The sequence below is a fragment of the Polistes fuscatus genome, unplaced genomic scaffold, assembly GCF_010416935.1.
Source record: "Polistes fuscatus isolate 324 unplaced genomic scaffold, CU_Pfus_HIC Scaffold9, whole genome shotgun sequence".
NCBI classification, from domain to species: Eukaryota; Metazoa; Arthropoda; class Insecta; order Hymenoptera; family Vespidae; genus Polistes; species Polistes fuscatus.
In genome coordinates this window covers 3,806,941-3,831,709 of record NW_025113173.1, presented here as the reverse complement: position 1 = coordinate 3,831,709, position 24,769 = coordinate 3,806,941, and the positions used below count along the sequence as shown (strand labels likewise).

The window sequence follows — 24,769 nt, the reverse complement described above, 5'->3', positions numbered from 1 at the left end:
TTTAACCACCTTATTATACAAAAATATAATACATATATACATATATACATATATAATACATATATAATACATATATAATACATATATAACTATTTGTTATTATTTAATAATTATTAACCATATGTGTGTGCGTGTGTATATTATTTTTTAAATTGTCAATTTTCTTTTATTTTTACAGCACCACTGCCGTCACTGTGGAAATATATTTTGCAAGAACTGCAGCGACAATACAATGTCATTGACTGACAATTCGAAGCAAGTTAGAGTATGCGACGAGTGTTACGTTTTGCTGGTTGGCCGATACTCCGTTATGCTTTAACCTGCTACTTCTTTTTATGATATTATATTGAAGGTGTAACATGGAAGAAGAGGAAGAAGAAAAAGAGGAAAGAAACAAAAAGAAGAACAAGAAGAAGAAGAAGAAAAAAGAAAGAGAACTCTCTCTCTCCCATTTTCATTGTCTATTCTTAGCACGCATTTTGACGGACGAAAAAGTAGAGTTCGAAGTTTCCCGCTTCTTGATATTTTCTAACGTTTACTTTTATCCCTTTTTTTCTTTTTTTATTCTTTTTTTTCTTCTCCCCCTTCCGAAAACTTTTTCTTATACAAGTATAATACTTTTCTAACCGTAAAACCGGTATAACAAATTTTCTACAATTTTCGTCTACCTACCTAGCCGATTTTCTCTATATTATTTTCTCTCTCTCTGTCTCTCTGTGTGTGTTTTTAGATTTCTATCAATTGATATTGTGTTTTTATTTCTTTTCTCTTTTTTTTTTCCACTACATCGAAAAATTTGTTAGAGAGAGAGAGAGAGGGAAAGAGAGGGGGTGGAGAGGAAAATTTTGTTCGAGCTCATCGCACAATTTCTCTTATGATTTCAAAACGATATCCCGGCTTGCACGCGTGGCTGCGTTTCGAAACTTTTGACTACTTGCGTTCCACGTACTTTTTTCCTCCTCCCTTTTTGTTCTTTCTTCTTTTTGTTAAACCCTCCTCTTCTTCTTCCCGCGTATATATCTTCTCCAATAAGAAAAAAGTTCCCGGTATCCTTCTCTATCTTCGTTAATACGTTTATATTATATTCTATGATGCACTAGATGATATTTTTGCACTCTCGTTCGTCAGTTATTTTGACATTGAGCCCAAAAACAGACACCATTGGACACGTCGTTTACGTTCGTGCTGCTCTGACACACACACACACACACAATTCTGAATACTCAATTGAAAATTTGGATAAGAAAAATTAGCGGAGCCCACCACCAGTATGCGTCTCGCGATTTTTGCTACGCGTTCGTGCCTGTACAACGATATTTTTTAAAAGCGTTTTCTAGCCTCTTTACGATAAGAAAATGAAAGAAGAAACAAAGATGATATTATACGTCAAATAAAGTAAACTGTTTTCATAAAAACAAAACTGTTTCTATCTATCTCTCTCTATCTCAAAGAGAATTTGAGTTAACGATCAATGTTTTACCCTTCTTTTTATAGAAACACATTTCTTTTCAATGGTGTAAGACTTTGGTAGGTAATAAAATGTGGTGGAAATGGTGATGGTGGTGAAACGAGTGTTGGGATTTAAATAGAATCGAATTTCTCCCATTTGGTATAACGTGAGAACCATCAACGATGACCGTAAGTCGATATCCAATAGAATTGTGAATACCTCTTCTTCGTCCTCGATGAAAGGATTAACTTCACGGTCTGTGTGGATACGAAAGCAAACGATTCAGTTGGTAAGTACGAACATTGAATGAGGAAATGAGAGTGGGAGTGAGAAGGAAAATGAATTTCTTGGAGAAAGGAAACCGTGCCCGAAGAAAATGCCAAGTATAATGTGTAATCTAGGCAACGGAACGTAAATCCCTTCCTCACACGCGTTCCCTCCCTTTAATCTGCCAACCGGGAACCACACGCCATTCTATCGACTTCAACTAGAAACTTTCTAGGCCCATTGCAAAACGTTACTTTCCGTTCGAATAATACGTGTCCCATTCTTATTCCATTTTTCGAATACTTTAACTATACTTATATTAAAAATGTCACGTACTTATTTTGTTTTTCTTTTTTCTTAATTGACACACGAATTTTTGACGATTTACGTTTCGTTCAAATGTTACGAGTAATTTTTTCATTGAGATTCACTAAATAAATGTAATTATGAATGCGAAATAATTATAATAATCTAATAAATATAAATGAAATATTATTTTTTAATATAATATTGGATTGGTAACTAAGTAATTTAAAATTATTAAAATGTGTTTCCTGACACAAATATAACTTTATTCAATTAAGTATTGTATTACATTTGACTATCGTTCAGGACAGCGTCATAATTCCACGTTCATCAAATTTTCTGATCTTTGCTATCGAAAAACTGAACTAAATATGATTTGTCGATCAATAAAATCCGTAATCACTTAATTGCCAATCCAATAATACAAAAGTATTCTTATAATAAATAATTAAAAAATGAAGTTTCATTTCGTTACGAAAATATTTCATAAAAAAAATAAGAAAACTTCACGTAAGCGTATCAAATAGACTGCAATAATTACCAACACATAACTATAAATGAAATATTCTTATTATTTAATATAATATTGGATTGGTAACTAAGTAATTTAAAATTATTAAAATGTGTTTCCTGACACAAATATAACTTTATTCAATTAAGTATTGTATTACATTTGACTATCGTTCAGGACAGTGTCATAATTCCACGTTCATCAAATTTTCTGATCTTTGCTATCGAAAAACTGAACTAAATATAATTTTTATCTGTCAATAAAATCCGTAATCACTTAATTGCCAATCCAATAATACAAAAGTATTCTTATAATAAATAATTAAAAAATGAAGTTTCATTTCGTTACGAAAATATTTCGTAAAAAAAATAAAAAAAATAGACTGCAATAATTACCAACACATCGTTAATAAATATATTAATAATTTATGTTACAAAAAGTATCTGGAAAAAAAAAGGAGGATAAGAAAAAAATTGTAAAAGATAAGTTGTAACGTAAGGGGTGTCTAAGAAACGTTCGAAATAAGGTTTCTTGCTTTAATGTGAAAACGCGCGAGGAGGAGCAGGAGTAGAAGGAGGAGGAGGAGGAGGAATCTTGCTCGGCGTTGCACGAGTAGCCACGGAACCGACCGCGATAAGTTTCGAAGCTGTTTTGGTTGGTTGTGGGCTTGCGACCGCTCGTAGGCCAACTTGTCAGCTATCTACGACTTTCGAAAGCTCGTTAGCCGCGAACGTGCACGCTTAAACGGATGCTAAATTGAAATCGATCCTCTGGGTGCCTTGTCTTGCCTTCGGTTTCAAAACCAACCCCCTTTCTCTCTTCCTCTTCCCCTCTCTTCCCCTTTTCTTCCATACCTGAAACGATCCACTCTCTCTGTCTCTCTCTTTCATTCTATCTCTTTTACTCTTAGCATTGTTCTTCCTTATTCTACTAGGAAAGGTGAGTTAACCTGAGGTGTACCTAGCACGAGAAGCCACTGAATGCACGCGACCAGTTTTCCCACCCCTTCTTTCAAAGAGAAATCTCCCCCCCCCCTCCTTACCCCCCCTTAAACGATTCGCGTGCGCGGGGATGTGATGCGAAGTGTTTTACGAAAACGAGAAATTCGTCGGATTCGTCGTAGATTAAAGAATCCAACCCTTTTCTTTTCTTTTCTTTTTTCTTTCGATCCAACTGCATAGATTTCTTTTTACAATCGGTTATACATTTTTCGTTTAATGTGTATGCGTTTTGATTTATGTATGATGTAAAAGCTTCTAGAGAATAACTAAGGATTTTCACTAATTATGAATGATCGATTTAGTAATAGTCAGGTTTTCCACGTTAATAGGTGGTTTAACATGGAGCACGTAGATTTCCCTTTTGAATAATCTAATCGATTGGGATGGCATGCGTATAATAGGTAGAAAAGGAAGGTTGTTGCGCGTAATAACATCCGACCGGAGGTGCGATTTCATCGGGTGCCACTCGGATCCTGAAATTGTAGGTAGAAATGCCGTGGGTAGAAATTAGCACGCGAACTCTTATAGTCAGAGAAGCGTTTAAGAGTATTCGAATATTTCAAACGCAGGATAATGTTGATGACGATGATGATGCTCGATTAAATAATCAAATTTTGTCGACATTTTGTTGTTTGTCCTCTGGCTCCGACGTACGTCGATTGGTTACTCGTTGACTTTATTTGTTCTTTTTGTGTTCTTTTTTCATTCGTTACTTTTCATTTATTTTCGTTTCGGGTTTTATCGCCAGAGGTTTTGTCTTTTCATTTATTTATTATTTGTTTGTTTTTTTTTTCGGCGGGGGTGGTGTGGTGGGGTGGAAATGGAGGCGGAGTGGCTACGGGGCCTTTTCCTTTTTTGTTCGGTTTTGCTTTTTATTTGACTTTTCCACAAAACGGCTGGTAGAAAAAGCGTAGAACATAATCTCGTAACACGATGGACCGTAAAAAGCGTGATGGTGGAGTCCGCGCCAAGATCACCGATGCGTAGCCACTTCCGAGTTTAGCAAAGCACAATGAAAAAGCGCGAAACGAACTACATTCAACGAGCCGACAGACGAGAGTGTGCGTATCACGGATACGCAAACTTTGACTCTCTCGTTTTCTCTCTTTATATATATATATGTATATGTATGTGTATATGTATATGTATATAACGTAAAAAATGGACTATTCGGTGATGCAGCGAGCCGTAGCAAGTCATACAAAGTAGCGAAAACAATGATTGTTTTCCGTCGTGTTTTCAAACGTCCCTTCCTATCGATCTCCCCGTTTACCCCCACCCCCACCCACCCCCATCCCCCTCATCATTCTTTTTGTTAGTTATATTCTCAACGATTTTTCTAGATTTATTATATTAACCGGCAACCGAACAAATTTATAAAAAAAAAAAGGGAAATGATAAATTGATAATAAAAAAATGAATATACAAATTCAAATTGAACTAACGCTCGTAAATGTGCGAGAAAAGTTTGGATTCAAGGAAAAAAAGTAAAAAAAAAAAATGAAAATTGTACATTTACGTTTGCGTTTGAGTTTGAGTTTGCCCACGTATGTTTCGTTAGTATCGTGGAAACATCAATTAGGTCGACGAGTTGCCTATGGATCGACCAACCACCGAGCGACGTTGTTTAATCGTACCGGTGATATTTCACGACATTGGGTCATCATTTGTGGCGTTGTCGTTCCACTGACGAAACGGTAGCGGTATATCGGGTACACGTATTTATCGGCAAAACGATTCGTTTCCCCGTAACTTACGATTTTAAAGCAATCCCAAAGTATTCCATATCGTTGGAATAAGTTCTGACGTACGCTAACACACGTTTTACCTTTTTTCTCTTTTCTTTCATTTCGTTAAGCTTAATATTTTGTCTTTTTTTAGGCTTACGACTCCTGAAGTTGAAATTCGAGTCAATTATTTTACGATTTGTACTTCTTCGTCATCATTTTTTTGATTAACAAAAATAAATTGCTATTGAAAATGAAAGTTTGATTAGGCTAGATAAAAAGATTCAGAAACTAAACCAGACAGATAGATTTTTTTCTGATAAATTCTGTATCAGTTGGTAAGTCTGTCAATTTGAATTTGCTGAATGTAGTTCAAGTAAAATTCTGATTCGTTCGTCGATATTTATCGAATATCATACGTTCATCATTAATAAGAATTTTGATCGAGGTAACAATTTATTAATAATAAATTTAAACGACAAAACTATTATTATTATTATTATTATTATTACGATTCCACTGTCGTTCGTGCGTTAAAATTTAGAACGATCTTTTATTCGAATTCTCTTCTCATTTCCAACCAGTTCAATCATAATTCCCATCTCAAAATTCAGCATTGGTGGTGGGTTACATTTCGTAAGATAATTCTCTGGTAAATGACTCACGGTTTGACCAATAATAGACCAAATATTTTATCCAAACATTTATCCTCCTAGTAGAAATGATTTTAGAATTATACGGGATATAAACTTTTATATAACTTCAGGAGGAGGTGCAAATAATCCAATAAGTATCGATCGATAACCCCTTCATTTATAATATTTCGAGATTTCCATTTTTTATGAACCTATTGAGCCGAGATATTCTTATAGAAAAAGTTCGTGTTCCCGATAATGACGTTAATAATTTAACCATCAAAGATGCTCTTTTTTAAGTAGATTAATTTGATTTTTCTTATTTTTCTCGACGTTTATCTATCATTTACAAGTAATATTTATTCGCGTCAGATAAAAATGAAAAGCATAAAGAACAAGATTATTTATCCAAATGTCAAAGTTTTCGTATATTCCGTTGTTTATTTTCTACCAAATAACGTGGGATGATTCAAAAGATTAAAGTGGTGTCTCACTTTGTCGAAGGTTTCCTGGTGTTTGTTTATTTTTGAAAAGTTAGAAGTAGCTCTCATTTTCAACCGAGTGTTTCTTTATCTTCTTTACATTATTTTATCACCACTTTTGGTTCCTTTAATCATTTATTATCTTCCGGTATCCCAGTGTTGACTCGAGAAAAACGGAACCCTATAAACCAACAACAAGTTCTTTGGAAAGATGGATCTTTTGGATAAGTACTTACTTGCCTACTCTTTTCCAATGCGTCCTTCTAAAGGTTTCCTTTGACTCGACACCTTGACGTGCACGTAAAATAGAGAAAGTGAGAGAGAGATAGTCAAAAGTTTCTTCGAACTAGCAACAACTAGATTTTCAAAGTGCGCTGATCCCGCACTTAAACTCAACTTTCCCGACTAACACATGCAGTGATCCTCCATTTTGTCAGTTCTATTTTTCTCCCTTTTTTTTTACCTTGCGGCAATTTTCCTACTATCGTAATACTCGAGATAATTGTTGATAACGCGAGTAAATTAATAAACATAACTCGAAATACTACTAAACGACGCGAAATAATAAACGGAGACATTGTTTTCTAGAATAATTATTTTAACAAAGTGATATTTATTCTACTCGATTAACGATAAGTCAATTTGTAAGTCGTACAAAAATATAAATTACGTTTTATCATTTGAAATATCGATCGATTTTCAAATACGAATATTCCTGTAATAGCATATTCGATGGTATTATCGCGAACTCGTTTTTTTTCACGATATTTCTCTCATCTTGTTTGAAATGTTATTAGTAACGATGTTTTGTTTTTATTATATTTCTTTCTTTTTTAATTTTTTTGTTGTTGTTGTTTTTATTTTCATTCTTTTTCTCTCTTTTTTTCGATTGGATTTTATTTGACAGTTTTTTGATGAGTTAAATTGATCTCTCCTTTTGGAATATCTACATTTTTTCAATGTAATGACATGTTTTCAATTAAAAAAAATATCATAAATTCGTAACGTCGATAAATACGAGTAGTAATATATAAATAAGAAATTGTTTATTACGTTATTCAGGAACGAATAATTTAAATTATATCAAAAAAAAATGTTTGTAAATGAATGTGTTAACGCGCATATCTTTCGTTGATTTTACCTTTTATACGCATTACACGTGAGAATGATTTTATTTTCACAAAATAAGAGATTTTTTAAAAACAAGGACCGACCATATCGAAGGAAACGAATTTTTTTTATTATTATTATAATATTCTAGATTTTTTCGCGATATAATTAATTGAACAAAATTAGTAAAATGTTTTTCGACGAAATAACGTCGACGAATTATTTTAATGTGATTCGAGATGAAATTTAATTATCACTGGATTTATTGTCACGTTAAAATACATATATGAATATATTCTCCTCTAACCGTAATCGTATATTTTTATTTTATACAAAATTTAAAAGCGTCATCAAGTAAATTGAAAGAAAATCTCTTGCCTTGGTTAAAATCGAGGAGTCCCATTTATAAAAAACTATTAATGAATAATTTTTATATCGTTGAAATGAATTTCTCTTGTCTTATTGACATATTTCAAATGTGCATACGAGAAAATCTTCGATGCGGTAATCGTAAATAGTGGGTTTTTCTTTTTTTGTCCAATAAAATTGTAAAGCAAATTGGAAATAAAAGTTTGCTTCTTCTACGAATCCTAATCAAATTAATTCCTTTTATGAATATATATATATATATATATATCATTTTTATATGATTTCAAATAATTTTTGATAAGATTTTGTTCTACGTTTCGAATTTATATTAATGGAATTGTACTTTTCACGTACGAAATAAAAAATAATATAAAATCGATTTAGAGAAAGAGAAATTTTACCTCGCCAGGATTCTACAAAAGATCATTAAACAATTTTTATATTTTTCCAACTAATTTGTTTCAAATTTATTGACATATTTCCAATTGTTATGAATAAATCTTCGATGTGTATAATTGCATTCTTTTCCTTATAAAATCAAAATAAAATCCAATATTTGTATATAGAAAAGATAGAATATTATTGAAGTGAAAACTTCTTTGGAAACGAACGAACGATACAGAAATAAGAACAAACATTTCCATCTATAAATCATCAACGAAAAATTGCATATAGTCACACCAGTTATCTTAAATTCTTAAAAAGATTAAGATAAAATTCCAATGACTTTAAATGATAATTTTAATATAAATTTTGCATCGGATAGAGCAGCACCGTTTGATTGAGTTTCCGAATATCAAAATAAATTATTAAGGAAATGTAAAAGGGAATTGTTTTGTTATGATAACTCTGTAAAAAGAGATAAATTCATTTTTAACGTAGTTAATATCCAACTTGACTATACGTACACACACACACATACATACATACATACATACACACATACATACATACATAGATCGAATTATGTGTATAATTGCATTCTTTTCCTTATAAAATCAAAATAAAATCAAATATTTGTATATATAGAAAAAATAGAATATTTTTGAAGTGAAAACTTCTTTGGAAACAAACGAACGATACAGAAGTGAGAACAAACATTTTCATCTATAAATCATCAACGAAAAATTGCATAAAGTCACACCAGTTATCTTAAATTTTTAAAAAGATTACGATGAAATTCCAATGACTAAATTTTTTTTTTTTTATTTTTTATTCATTACAGAACATACAATCAATTCTCGACGAGAATTATAAGTACTTTAGGCTGGCGTGATGTAATAACATGAAATGTAAATAAATAAGATATACAATGGTGAGTGTAGATATAATACATTAGACTCAAATAATATTACGATGTTTTAAATCATTCAAATCTTGTTTTAAGGTCAGAAGGGTAGAACCTTTTTAGTCTTCGTACTAGTTCATTTGTTTCCAGTAAATTTTTTGCTAAAGGGTTGGGATGTTTGGCTAAACGGGAGTTGTAGCGTTCACTGAAGCTAACAATTTCTTCTTTTATTGTAGATATTCTTAAATCTTGATGAATTCTTTCGTTTGTAACGTACCATGGGGCATTGCAGATGTCCAATGACTAAATGATAATTTTAATATAAATTTTGCATCGGATATAGCAGCACCGTTTGATTGAGTTTCCGAATATCAAAATAAATTGTTAAGGAAATGTAAAAGGAAATTGTTTTGTTATGATAACTCTATAAAAAGAGATAAATTCATTTTTAACGTAGTTAATATCCAACTTGAATATACACAAATACACACTTACATACATACATAGATCGAGTTATGTGTATAATTGCATTCTTTTCCTTATAAAATCAAAATAAAATCAAATATTTGTATATAGAAAAGATAGAATATTTTTAAAGTGAAAACTTCTTTGGAAACGAACGAACGATACAGAAAAGATTACGATAAAATTCCAATGACTGTAAGTGATAATTTTAATATAAATTTTGAATCGGATAGAGCAGCACCGTTTGATTGAGTTTCCGAACACCAAAATAAATTATTAAGGAAATGTAAAAGGGAATTGTTTTGTTATGATAACTCTATAAAAAGAGATAAATTCATTTTTAACGTAGTTAATATACACACATACACACACATAAACACATACATACATACATAGATCGAATTAAATCGACTTTTATGTTAGTTTGAAAATTGCGAGTGAGTCGAGTGCGAGGAGAGGGTGTATCTCGAGGGCGCGGGATAGTTTCCTCGGTGGAGTTGTGAAGTGGAAAAAGTAAATTTAACGGGAGCTTCCCAAGTAGAAAGAGTAAAGGTTTGCGCCGGCGCAATAGGAGTTCCGCACGCTTTGGCGGCAAACCGTGAGAGAGTGGTTTGCCGTTTGGGTTGCGTCCTAAGCGTCAGTTGACGTAGACCCGTCGTCGACGTAGCAATATGCTTTTCGTTCTCGCGATTCCGGTGTTATCCATCGTGACATGGGCATCCGCGCTGATCGATCCGTTATCAGGTAAATCGATAGTGCCGACACATTGATATTTATTCTCTTCTTTCTATCACACACACACATATATACACATTCAGTTAATTATGGCTTTTGCACACACGAACGGCACGATGAATTTTATTATTCAATAATTGATTCAAATAATTGTTCATCTCTGAAATTGTGAATTGATTGTCTGAATCATCTTTTTGTTTTTTTTCGTCTCTCACCGTCGTCAATTTTCAAAGATACAAATAAATTGGATACCTTTGTTCGTATATTATACATTTTATTCTTATTATCTTATATTTTGTATGAAAAGAATAGAATAAAAAAGAACAGAGAAAACCGAGAGAAAAGTAAGTAATATCCATGCGAAGAGAAAAAAAGAAAATTTATCCTTAACGATCGTGTCCTACGGTTTCACGTCGAGGAAGAGTTGAAGGAGGAAGACTGAGGAGGAGGAGGAGGAGGAGGATTATCGATCTCTTGATGAAAATCACGAGACAATCGTGGCAATCTCGATTATGCTGGTGTCGCGAGTAAAGACATTGAAATGGAAAGCTGCATACTCTGCATTGTTCCACCTGCGACCCTCCCGTTATTTTCTTCTCTCCCTTCGTTGCTTTTACTTCGATCTCTCTCTCTCTCTTTTCCTCTCTCTTTTTCTTTTCTTTCTTTCTTTCTTTCTTTCTGTTACTCTTAGCAGGCGGCACAAGCACGGTTGGCAAGTATAAATTATCACGGCGGAAGTTAGTCCAACGAACTCTCCTTATCCATTCGTACGATAATAATTACTCTCTCTTTCTTGAACGAGTTCCCCGCCGGAATAGGTTCTTTAGTCGTCGTCACTGGACACATTTCGTAGATCGTGCTACGAACGTGGGCTTCGTTTATTTGCATCTTCCATCTTCTTACCACCCTTACCATCACCAACACCACCAGTCAGTCCTTTTTACCTTTCCGATTTCGTCGACTAACAATAGACTTCTCTTTCTCAGTGAACCTCTTTACATTTTTTTTTATTTCCCCATCCATTCGACACTCTTTTACCAAACTTTATTTCTAATATTAAAATACGTATTTTTATTTTAGGAAATTTTGAACGGCTTATAAATTCTTCTCGAACGTTATTCTTGAATTAGTTAGACGTTTCCTCCCTTTTATTGCAACTTCATCAACAACTGAAATTTATTATGATATGATTTTTGTTAATATGTATAAAAATATAGAAGAAATTACAATTTTTCTCTGGTGATTTTCAAAAACAAAAATTTATTTCTAATCGATTGTATGCTCGATAATTATTTCATTCGTGTGTGTGTTTTTTTTTCTGCCTATCAAACGATATATTATTATTTTACATCGACTTTCTTTCCCTAAAATAAAATTGTAAACCTTTCTTTTTTTTTCTCTCGATGTTCGTTAAAGGTAACTTTATTGTTCGCTCGATGTTTTTTTTCTTTTTTTTTTTTTTTTTTTTTTTTTATACCTATCTATACGTTTTAAAAAGAACGAAAATGCGAAAAACGGAAATGAGAAACATAAATCGTTGCATTCGAAAAGGACACACACTCGCACGTACACGCGTATTTATACATATTGAAAAACGATCGTTGAATTTGTTATGTGCTGTTTTATTTTTTTTATATTCCCCCCCCTCTTTTTACTATTATTCTTTTCTTTTCTTCCCCCCTTCCTCGTCTTTCTCCAATTATTTTCTTTCGTTAACAAAAGAAAGAGATTCGATGATTGAAGTGAAGTAACAACAAAAAATGATTATAAATGAAAAGTTTCATCCGGTGTTAGAAAAATTTGTTGTTTTCTCTATCTCTCTCTCTCTTTGATGTGTCAAATTTTTCGTACAATAGTTTGGAGAAAGTATTATACGTCACGATCCTTGACGATTTTTCGAATGACGTGAGAGAAATAGAGACAGAAATAGAGATATAGAGATAGAGAGAGATAGAGAGAGAGAATGGCAATTTCATTAATGGAGAGAGAAAGATAATTGCGTCGATGCACGCTCGACTTTGGTTCGAACGCATCAAATTCGGTGGCTACGAACGAACGAACGAACGAAGGTGGCCTTTGAACTCCTACTGTCACCTGGAACTTTTAATTACTGTCGGTACTGTCGATGATTGACACTAAAGTGTACATTCGATTTCAAGTTGGTGTGTTAAACGCATTTATTCCAATCGAGAGAATTGGAAGAAGTTTCCGTGTAATGCCAGCCAACCAGCCAACCAGCCAACCAACCAACCAGCTAGCAAGCAAGCATTGTGTGTTATTCTTTCGTGAGCAAATACGGCCTCGTCATTTTTACAAACGATACCATTGGTTACTCAACTGTGTACTTATGTTAGATATTCATATGTATCTATATGATTGTATGTATGTATCTATGTATGTGTGTACATTGTACGGGGAATACTTTGAACGTATAGATGACTCATCAGTTTTATCGTAATATACGAAATACAGTGATGTATAGGATCTTAAACGCTTTCAAAATTCATATATTCGAGCAGGAGAACGAGATTGAAAGCTTGAAACGAATAAATGATACCTTTTAGTTTTAGTAAATCAACCCGGACGATAAGAAATTTGATTATCACGTTTTCCCAAAGGTTTCATGCCCGTAGTTAGTATCTTACTATTACTACTACTACTATTACTATCTTTCTTCATCCATCGTCTTCCTTAATCACGCGCGAGATTAATTAGTCCTCTGACGTATATGATTGGTAAACAGTGTAATATTTGCCGGGGTGATTTCGCGTTTGATTGCACCTAATTCGCAAACAGCAAAGCACCGTTAGTCGACCACTCACCCTTCGTCTATTTGTAGTCGTAAGCGTAACTACAGTGAGCAAGAGGTGGTGAAAGAGGAGGAGGAGAAGGAGGAGGAGGAGGAGGAAGGTATCCTACGTTAAATCGACAATTTCACTGCGTTTCGCACCTCGTGAGAGAGAGGACCGTGAGAAGGTCGAAAATCGGAAGCACGTGTGAACGGACTCTTGGGAGTATTAACGATGTGTGCGTGTACAGGGACTAACACACGCAGGCTCATATTGTACCTAATCATCGTGAGTTACATATTACATTAATGATTGTAAGTGGAAATTGTACGCGAAACATACAACACGATATTGGTTTGATTTTATTTCAACATTACTCTCTCTCTCTCTCTCTCTTTCTGTGTGTGTGTGTGTTTGTTGATGGTGTATACTATACTATACTAAATTCTCTATACACGCTGTTGCTTTTCAACACGATGCGGTTGAATCTTTAATATCCGATTCACTCATATGCGCCTGTTGACCGTGTACATGAGTTATACCGAAACTAAACCCAGAAGCTGTTCTTTCCAAAATGCATAGGCGATAAATATAAATGGTTGTTGGAAGACTTTAAATTCGCATGAACGATTATTTCTCTCTATATATATATATTTTATTTCTTTAGCGAATTATTTATCGGTCATTATTAACGTGTAAACAATTAAAATATTACTGTTGGTCGAATATAAGCTTACGCTTATATAATATTGATTTTTAAATGATTTTTACATTTAAATAATATAACAAATCGAATTATCTGTAGATAATTAAACGAGGTTACATAAATAATAATTATTATAATAATAATAATAATAATATATATTTATAATATCTGATAGCCCGTTAATAGACGATTACACATTTGTATCTAATACGTTATAAAAAAAATACGAGATATTTGTTTTTTTCACGATCGTCATATAAAAAAAGAACGTTTTATTGATAACAGAGATATACGCGAACGATTTAGTGTTGCATGATAATCGAAGAAAAAAAGAATAAAATAAAAAAAGAGGGGAAATAAGAATGCAAAAAAGAAGAAGAAGAAGAAGAAAACGACGAAGTGGAATGATAACGTTGTTACGTTAGAATTTCCCGTTAACGAAGCAAGAGAGGTAGTTTTTAAAAGGATGCTACGAAAAAAAAAAAAGAAAAGAAGACAAATTCAGTTTGAGAGACTGACTCAAAGCCCATCGTTAACGTTCTCGAAAGAATCAGCAGGTCAGTAAACGATACAACCACCCCCTCCCTCTTACCCCAGCCCCCTAAACACGCTTTGTGATATTCGATAGACCGTGTGTATCGTAAAATATAATTAAGAATCATTTTTCTTTAATGAATCAAACAGTACACGCCTGATGCGACGAAAAAACACAGTACACACGTGATGTGACGAAAAAATGTGGGCGCGTTTTAATCTTGGGCAGGGATTGGCCGAGATTTTGAGAATAATGCATCGAGAAAGGTTGCTGGTGGGGTTTGGGTGGGGGTGTAGGGGAAGAGAAAAGGAAGGGTGGCAGGAAGAGGGGCACGGGGTGGGGGTTGGGGGTGGGTATTGGACATAAACGCATCGACTTTTTTTACGAGCGATCGATCTCGTCGAACGTAGCAAATGTTTCTCTAGCACGATCATTCGGACGGGACATAAATATTTATTCGACGTCGTTACGCGTATGTACGTTAATCTGCGGATCGACAAGCTTAAAGAAATGCCTTCCGTTATTCGACAGTGTGAATTCGCGGTGGCTTTCGCGCTTCGTTATATTTTGTTGTTGTTGTTGGTGGTGGTTTTTGTTTTTTTGGGGGGGAGGGGATTTTTCTTTTTTTATTCGTTGATGTAGTTATTCGCGATATTCGACGTAGGAAAAGCAACTTCGAATAATGAAGAGAATATGAATGTTGGTATATTAAACAAGAAACATCATAAGAGAAAATAGAGATGGAGGAGAAAAATCCGCTTGGTCGCACACTGACGTTTCAAACATTTACCCCCCACCACTTCCCCGCTTCACCAATATTGTACTGTTCCTTTTATATATATATATATTTGTACACACACATATTATTATTAAATTTTCTTATTTACATAATTTATACACCTAACGCAAAATAATATGTATATTTATATATGTTTTTATCTATTTTACCAAAGGAATAGAATAATACCATACGAATGCAAAAGTTCTCATTGAAGATTCTACTCGAACGCGATCGACCGTTAAGGACGCGTTTTCACGCGCGAAGAGTTGGATTGTTTAACTGTGCTTTCATGCTTTGTGCTCGAGAGTTTGCGGATGTCTCTCTTTTCCTCTATTTCTCTTTCTATTTCTCTTTCTCTTTCTCTCTGATTCAAAGAAGACACACCGGCATATAAGCGATACGATCTCCAAGTACGAAACGTACCTACTACGAGTCGCGCATCGCATGTTCGCACGGTTGAACCTGTAAATTAGCAGGCTGCTTTGACTTCGCTTTCGCGAACTCAAGTAACAATCTTTTAACTTCTATCACGAGCTTTCCTACGTTTCTAGACGTGAAAGCATAGTTTTCATACCTTATTGCACCCGTTTTATATATATCTTCATAGCTTATTCCTTCTCACCTTTCTTAATACTTTAATTGTATATTTGCTTTTAGTTTTCTATTTTGTTGTTGTTGTTGTTGTTGTTGTTGCAAATGGAACTTATGTTTCTTTTATTTTTATTCTTCATACTTTACCGCATTGACAACTATCTGATTAATAATTCTTTTGTGAAAATAATAAATAATTATTAGGAAATGAAATGTGTTGAAATTTGTGTGTATGTGTGTTCATTTAGTTGAGATTGTAAAACGTAATTGAAAAGATTTGTAAAAGTTGATAGCTTGAACACACACAATGGTAATGAATATAATCATAATATGATAATAATTATAAGATAATAATACTATTAACAATTTATATTACGTTGCTAATCTTTTAGAACACACACATGTTTTTTTTTTATTATTAATATATACGTGTTTCTAATACTAATATTACGTGACGTATTTAGGAATACTCACGTAGCAATATAAATTCATTTCCAAATCTAATAAACAGCTCGGGAAATATTGAAATCTGTGCCTTTATTTCGTTGAGATCGTATAAGGGATAGCTTAGATATTTTTAGAAGATTCAAGAAGATTTTAGAGTAGCCTTAATTAGGTCAGAAGTTGGAATGTATCTCTCTTGTTTTTAGAAAAGGTTAACTAAGGAAACGTGTATAGAAAAAATCCTGTAGGAAATGAGAAAGCATGGTGGGAATAAAAAGAGTTCTACGATAAGAAACGGTTGTTTAAATTTAAACAGCGATTAGGACAATAATGATTAATAATAACGATAACAATGGTAATAATAATAATAATAATTATAATATCCTTATAGGATAATGATGATGATGATGATGATGATGATGATGATATGATAATAATAATAATAGTAATAAAAAGGAACGACTATAACGTGGAATGGAACATAAAATACAGATTAACATATTTTATAGTTTTTTGAAGTTATACTTCTTTTGGCGCGTTTGGGAAAATGTAATGGGAGTGATTTTGTTCCAAGCGTCTGTAAAAACGACACCATGAAGTTAGTTGGTATTTACGACGCGCGGCAAAGCGATTTCAAGTATACGGCATGAAGTTGTCTTCTTTTCTTCTTCCCCCCTTTTTTCTCAAGCGGGTCACCCATCCAAGTACTAATTGTACTCAGAGCTGCTTGACTTAAATGATCGAGCGGGAACCAATGCTATCGCAGCGCCATGGCCGTTGACGCATAAATTAATTCGATATATCTCCCTTATATTTAGTATGGACTGATATCTATATTTTGATATTTTTGTTTTTTTTTGTTTTGTATTCTTTCTTATGTATGTAATATATCGATCGGTTGAAAATATGTTTCTTTTCTTTTTTTTAAAAGTTATTTTTGAGGTTATTGAGGTTATGTTTGTTTTGGTACGCAAAAGAAGTATAACTTCTTACGTGCGTATATAATTTTTGATTAATTATAAAATCATAAATGATAGATTTAACATCGATCGGATAAAATACAATTAAAAAAGAAACAAAATATTACACGAGATTGTAAATATAATCTAATCGAGTGATATCTCTCTCTGTTAAGATTAAAAAGAAAAAAAATTGAGGGAAGTTTTAACGGAAAGTAATGGTGTGTGTTTTCTCGTATCGGTATCGGTTTTCTGGATCACTGTTATACTACTATTCCACGTTATTCCTAGTACCGTAATAGTTTCGTAGGAAGGTTTATGCTCGAGATATCCTTCCTCGCATCCCGCAGTTTCTATCCGTGCGCATCTCTTTCCCTATCGTCGTATCTTAACTTTACCAGAAACCACCACCACAGGCACCCGCACAAATTTCCTAGTTAATTAGCAACGATGAATCGCGTTACCTTTTGCAAAAGACTCTCTCCTCTTAAAAAGTGGAAGGAGGAGAAGTGTGCTTATCGTAGGATGGGATGCGCTTATTACTACCTCTTATAATTCTCTCTTTTTCTTTTTGTTTTTATTTTGAATCGTCAATGCACTCACCTTTTTTTATCGGAGAGTGCAACGAAGTCTCTTCATCTTCACGAGAAATGAACGAATAAAATTCGAGAAGCAGAGTTTTCATTTTTTAATTTCTTTTTTTTTTCCTTTCTTTTTCTACGTATTTTTGCGCGTTCATTTTTTTTTTCTCTCTCTCTCTCTCTTTCTTTATTTCCATTCTCATTTATTAATCGTTGGCCAGCTACGGGGCTGCATATTTCTTATTCCTTTCGAGACTATATTTTTCTACTTCGGTATTCATTCCTAGATCGCATTACATTCTTTATCTGGAACATTGCTATGTACACTTTTTATATATATGTATATATACGTGTTTTTATTTATTGAAAGAATATATTTTGTAGATTTTACAATTCGCAGATCGATAGTAGTCTTTGCGAAAGATTATGCAAAAGATGCGTACCGCGAAAAATTCATATTCATGTGCATTATCATTTCGTTGAAATATTTTTAGGTCAAATGTTTTACATTTTGTACATTCAATACTTTGATATGTATCAAATGCAAAATTATGAGTATTGCGATCAACGAACATGCGGTGGTCATCAAAAAGGAAGTACGCTTTGCAACGAATAAAAAAAAACGCGTTATTTATTTCCATCCTGGATATTTTCATATGGAGTTTATAAAAAGAACGTTTATATTTAATATTGTGTATGGAGAATGCACGTTCATTGGATCGTAACGCGCATAAGTTTTGATTTCTTCATTTGGAGGTATTCCAAAAAAAACAAAAAAAGAAAGAAAAACATAAAAATTAAATAAAAAATGAGAACAGAATAATGTTTTATTTTTTCAAAAGGATAAAAGCAAACGTATATGTTACGATAGCAAATACATTTTCGCATTTACGATTTGAAAAAAAAATCCACGAGAATCGTAACTCCGATATAGAAGGAAAAAAAAGAAAAATTATAAAAACGAAAGAGAAAACAAATCAAAACTAATCCTAATTGTTCTAACTAATAAATAATATTATTTATAATACGCACATAGGGACAGAGGGGGATATGGGAATGGGCTGAATTTAATGATCAAAAGAAACTAGTCTCCTATATAATAATATAAATTATTTAATGGAATTTTCACGGACGTAAGCACGATTATATTTCAACGTCGGACGTCTTCAACGTTTTACCAACAAGACCCACCACCCCATAGATTCTTTAATCTATCTGAAGTATAAAATTGTATATAAAAAGAGGAGATTCAAAAATTAGAACAAAAATCTTTTCCTATACAGCAGAAAACGCGTGCTCGTGCTTTCTCTCTCTCTCTCTCTCTCTTCCTGTTCTTACCCAACTACTTTTCCTCCACCTCCTTCACGCGACGTAATCAATCACTTCATTTCGTAGCTTCCCCGATGAAAAATCACCGAGACTGCGATAAATCACGGTGCAAAGTTATGAAATATCCACACGCGCATGGCCGGCCGCTGACCGAGACGATGCGTGACCACGATCGTCTTACCCTCATTTCATCTCACTCACTCCTCTCCCTCTTCTATCCCTCTCTCATTCTCCTTCTTATTCTCATTTTCTTTCTCTAAGGTAATATAGAAGCCTTTTTCACGTGGATTCATCCCCGATTCTAGTTGGGCATATAAAAAGATGAAGAAGAAAAGTATCCGAAAGAAATGAATCCTCTCGATAACTTCTACGATGAAATTTCGATTATGTCAGTTGCGTGTGTGTGTGTGTTTGTATGATATGTAAGTGAAATCAAAATTGGACCTACGAAATTACTTCCTGTACGAATCTTTTTTTTTTTTCCATTCACATATTCTTTTTATCATATTTTTTTTCTTCCCCTATTGTGTTTTTCATTATTTATCAAATTGAATCATTCATATCATCAAATTGAACTTAAATTAAAACTTACTTCTTGGGATTATTTATTTTTTTTTTTCTTTTTTCGTTTGGTATTTTTCAACGGGAATGAAATAAGGGAACGAATTAGGTGTTTTAATATCTGATTTATATTTTCTTATGCTTGATGATCATTTTTTGTTTTTCATTTATAATGTTCTTCTTCTTTTATTTATCAACGTAAATGCTTAAAAAGTTTTATCATCCGTCCAGTCTTTAAACGTAGAATTTACCCTTCGGATGTATATCAAACGCTTTAGGAAAATGAATGAGATGTAAACAAGTTTTCTGGTGTTTTAGAACCGCGGATATTACATTCTAGCATGCTTTGGCATCATCCCTTTGTACCGTAGAAAGGATAAATCGCCTTGAATGACTAGCAACCGATTTATAGTTTCTTCTCTTCGAAAAAGCCTACGTTACTCATCGTCGTTATTGGTTGAATATAATCCCGAACCCCTTTTGCTTCTTATATTTTCTTACATTTCTTACATTTTCCCATATCATTTTTTCTTCTTCTTTATTATAAAAAATCCCATTCATGTTTCTATTTAGTGACGCAACCCTGACGCATTTGTTCGTTCGAAGAACTCTCCAATAAAATTCGAGCTTCAGTTGTTTAACAAATCGGGGGAGGCCCGGGATTCGAACCCAGGATCTTTCGCATACCGAAAGAACGCTCTACCACTTGAGCCACGAAGACCTATCATTCATGTTTCTATTATTTTCTTCCATTAATTCATTTTCCATAGAGACGAATATTACTATTTATTTTTTAACACATCAATACGAATCTCTACGATAGATTAATCTTACGTTTGAAATTCCTACGTTTCTTCTTTTCCTACTTCATTTTTATTTCTTTCATATCTTTTGTGTAATATGATTCTTACGGAACCGATGCAAAAAGAAATATTTTGAAAAGAAACCTACGAACGTACGTACGTACTTGCTTACTTACTTACATATATACATACACACACACACAGATATATATTAAATATAAATGTATTAGAAGTACGTAGTATTGACATTGTCCTTACTCGCGGAAATCGTTCGTTTCCTTGTGGTAATACCCAGGTAAAACGACCAACCAGAACGTCTCGTTAGCACGGTAAGCAAAAAAAGAAAAGAAAAGAAAAGAAAAGAAAAGAAAAGAAAAGAAAAGAAGAAAGGGTAAGAAAAGGAGGTGGTGGATAGCGTCTTCTTGTTAGTAAAACAAAGTAAGAAGCATTTAAAAGGGAAGAGAGTATCAAAGGGAAAGGGAAAGGGAAAGCGTGAAATTTCCATTCCGTTTCCTTTCTACTCTTTTCCATTCTTATCTCTCACCGAGCGTTCCTTTCCGTTCCGTTCGGTTCCCTTCGTTCGATCCATAGGATTTCTTGGTGCCTTTTAATTGGATTACGCTATTTAACGATTCTGTGCTAGGGACAGTATCTAAAGAAAGGGAGAGGAAATGAAAGAAAGAGAGAGATAGAGAGAGTGCCTGCAAACTTTCTTTCCGAGATATCTTATGGAAGAATAAGAATAAGAATAAGAAAGGAAAGAACAAAAAAAAAGAAGAAGAATTTTTCCGAACGAATTCGTTGCTTTACAAATAGTTGATATGGTACGTAGGAAAGGTGTACCGGCTGAAAAAATATTTTTTCTATCGAGACACTCGCACACCCTGACAACGTCCAAACGATATTTGCACGCCGTGTTATTTAATCAACCCCGTTATGCCAAAGGATCTAGTCGTACGATTCGTTTCCCTTAAGCGTACCCTACATATCCCATTCTTTAGGGTTCTTTTCGTTGCTATCATCTAATTGAAACATACTGAGCTTTTTCTTTATCGAGCTTTAGCATTTTCCCCTTTCTTTCTCTCCTCAGTCCATCATCGAGTTGAAACGAACTAAATGAGAAGAACGAGAGAGTGAGTGAGACAAACAGACAGAGAAGGTTTCCGGTAATAGGGCGGTACGATACCGAGGCCCAATTAACGGCTTTTCTAGGGCAAGTGTTTAAACTTAAGTAAAGGCTGGGAAAGCCCCGGTTGAAATACGAAATTCTCGCAGTCTGATTAACTTCACCGCGAAATCAATGAGTACCACCGGTAGAAAGGAGGAATGGAAACGTGGGAGAGGGGAACAGGACCGAAGGCTATAGGGAACGGAGAGGACTATATAACTACACCCCATTATCAACCTCATTAAGGGTACCACCTTCCCCACCGAATATCACCCACCCCTATCCTAGACTCGGCTAAACTCTCGACCGCCCAACTTCCCCCCCCCATCACCACCGTTTTCCCTTTCCACCTTTCCGTTCCCGATTTCAGTGGCAAGCGCGCGCGCGCGCACGACTCAAACTCTCAACACGCCAACTATTTTATAGTCGGTTATTTCACCCCAATTAATTAGTATGTACTATCCCTCTCTCTCTCTCTCTCTCTCTCTATCTCTATTCTTTATATTATTGACACTTTACGCTTTGCCGAATCAACGTTCTCGATTATTTCGTTAGAATTAATTTAGATGCTCGCTAATTTTAATACAACTTTTTTATTATTCTTTATTTTTGTCTTTTGTTTTATTATTATTATTTTTAACGAAGACGTCATCGAAAATTGTCACGCACGACCCACGATGCTGCTGCCGATGGTGGGTTTAAAACTTTTAAAAACGTTAAATCTTACTCGTTCAGGAAAAAAAAAAGGAAAAAGCAAAAGAAAAAAGAATTAGTCGTCGTTCGTTATCGTTAATGTCGAAACTTGATAATATTTCATTAAGACGAATCTGTCGCTCTTAATATCCGTGAATTTCCGTCTGGGAATGAAACGAAAGGATTGAAGAGAGACGATTCGATCTGTCAGAACGGACTTCATTCGCGTTTTCTGTTCACCACTCGGCACACACTACGAGCTCACAGTGTACGTGCCCATTTTCATATATTCTTGTGGAACGTACGTGACTCGGATGTCCGTGCTACGATCCCCGTACTCGTTGTAAATAATGGAACGGTTTGCTGTCGCTTCAACCATACTATTCTTCCGCCTCGTTTAATCCCCCTTCTGTTGTGTCCACCGTCGTAAAACGACGCAAACCACGACAAAAAAAAAAAGAGAGAAAGAAATGGGTTACGTTGAATCAACAATGTTACTTATTAGTAACAACAACCAGTTTTCTCCAACACCAACAACGAGTATTTCTTTTATTGATTCCTATCCCAGAATTTATTTTTATTTTATAACCTTTACACACATATATGTATGTATGTAGGAGTGTGTATGTAGGTGTGTGCATGTTTTATGTATTTATAGGATTTCGGATAAAATTAGGAAAGAAAAAAATATAATGAATTATCGATTAATCGATTTCCATGAAACGTTATTTCTATTATTAGGATATCATTTAATTATCGTTTTTTTTTTCAATTTATTATCTTTCGTATATCAGAGAAAAGAAATGCGAAGGAGTTTCACTCGATTTTATCTGCTCTTCTTTTCCCACTCATTTTATCTCGTTCTCTTTCTATCTCGTTCTGTCTTTCACTCTTTATTTTTCTATTTTCCTGTCTATTCGTTTCTTGAAATCGTTCTGCAAAAGAGCGAACCCTCGCAAATAATCGTAGCACCTTAGTCTACCTCGGTTTACGTCGAGCTCGCTTCACACGCTCCATTTAATCCTTCACGATTTTAACCCCCCCCCCCTCCCCACCACACACAGAAGACACATTTCTACGTTTATATAGAAAGAAAAGGGAATGGAATAATCCCTTGCGACCGAGGCGAGCGTCGTTTAGAAATCGCGATATACGCGGGAATTCTGAAATCGTTGAGGAAAAAAAAAATACAAAAAAAAAAAAGAAAATGGAATCTTTCATCTTACCTTTCTCTTCTCCCAAAGATCTCGTCTACGAATTTATATGCACGCTAAGGTACCGTTCTACTATTTTATTTTTCTTTACGCGTACTCACTCGTACCCTAAGTACGTCAGTATACTTTACAGTTATCCGAAGAGCATCTTTTTCTTATTCTTATTCTCTTTATCTTTATCTTCCTCATCTTTTATTTCCTTTCTCTTTTTCTTTTATTATCATTTACGTTTATTTTCTTCCCCTTTCCTTTCATTTTTTGAAGTTATACTTCCTTTTGGCGCGTTTGGGGAAAATGTAATGGGGAGTGATTTTGTTCCGAGCGTCTGGAAAAACGACACCATGAAGTTTGTCAGTATTTACGACGCGCGACAAAGCGATTTCAAATTTACGGCGTGAAGTTGTCTTCTCTTCTTCTTTTTCCTCCCTTTTTTTCTCAAGCGGGTCACCCATCCAAGTACTAATCGTACTCAGCGCTGCTTTACTTAAGGATGATTTGTCGGTATATTGAAAATGATGATAATCGATTGAAAAAAAAATATATTATTTTGGCAAATCTACTGAAACTTCTCAAAAAAATTGGGATTTTTTTACAAGCCCGTTTAAAAGTTATAACATTTATTAGTTGCAACAAATTAACACGTAGTTAAATGGAAAACATGCTACCAGACCTATTCAAATGAAAAAAAAATAATGAAATTGTGATGTGAAAAATTCCAAAAATTTCAAATCAATAGATTAAATATCAAAGAAACTTATAAGCGATTAATAATTGGTAGTTTCAATATTGTTTATTGAGAAAAATAATAAAAATTGGTGATATTTACAATATTATTGAATAAGCAGTATGAATTACAAGGAAAACGTGGCAACGTCGCAAACATCATACGAGAAATAAAATCAAGTACGACTATAGTAAATTACAAGTTTGTTATAAGATATGTTAGCGCGAAAATTTGAACGCAAGTAAAATTATTAACACAACACACATAACCTTCAATTGCGTCAAAGAGGTAAATAAAGAGTCATGTTAGTGCGCAATGCGCATACGCATGATATTTAATTCTAAAATTGGATAATAATAATATCATTACTGCCAACTATTAAAATAGTGCGGTGTTGTCACGCTTTCCTGAATAAAAACAAGATTTATTTTATTTAATTGAATAAAATTCAATTAATAGAAAATTTATGAATGCATGTATTTGTCTCCTAATTTTTTACTTTAATTTTTGGAAAAATTTGTGTCGATGATCAGTGACAAAAAAAT

The 24,769-nt window shown here is 33.8% G+C and overlaps 2 protein-coding genes and 1 long non-coding RNA gene across 5 annotated transcripts in view; 2 read left to right on the top strand and 1 right to left on the bottom strand.

The window, feature by feature from the left end:
* The window catches only part of LOC122525706 (protein RUFY3), a 16,920-nt gene extending 16,555 nt beyond the window's left edge, over positions 1 to 365 (top strand). For all 3 annotated transcript variants that reach the window (XM_043648625.1, XM_043648627.1, XM_043648624.1), the window contains exon 12: positions 179 to 365. In XM_043648625.1, coding sequence (XP_043504560.1) covers positions 179 to 319 — 141 coding nt within the window. In that variant the 3' untranslated portion in view covers positions 320 to 365. The remainder of the gene's footprint in view (positions 1 to 178) is intronic.
* LOC122525732 overlaps positions 1 to 24,769 on the bottom strand; it is a 94,191-nt gene that overhangs the window by 28,694 nt on the left and 40,728 nt on the right. The gene's annotated exons all lie outside the window — the stretch shown is intronic.
* LOC122525710 overlaps positions 10,272 to 24,769 on the top strand; it is a 37,262-nt gene continuing 22,764 nt past the window's right edge. Inside the window, exon 1 of the long non-coding RNA XR_006305866.1 lies at positions 10,272 to 10,355. This is a non-coding gene — a long non-coding RNA (uncharacterized LOC122525710). The remainder of the gene's footprint in view (positions 10,356 to 24,769) is intronic.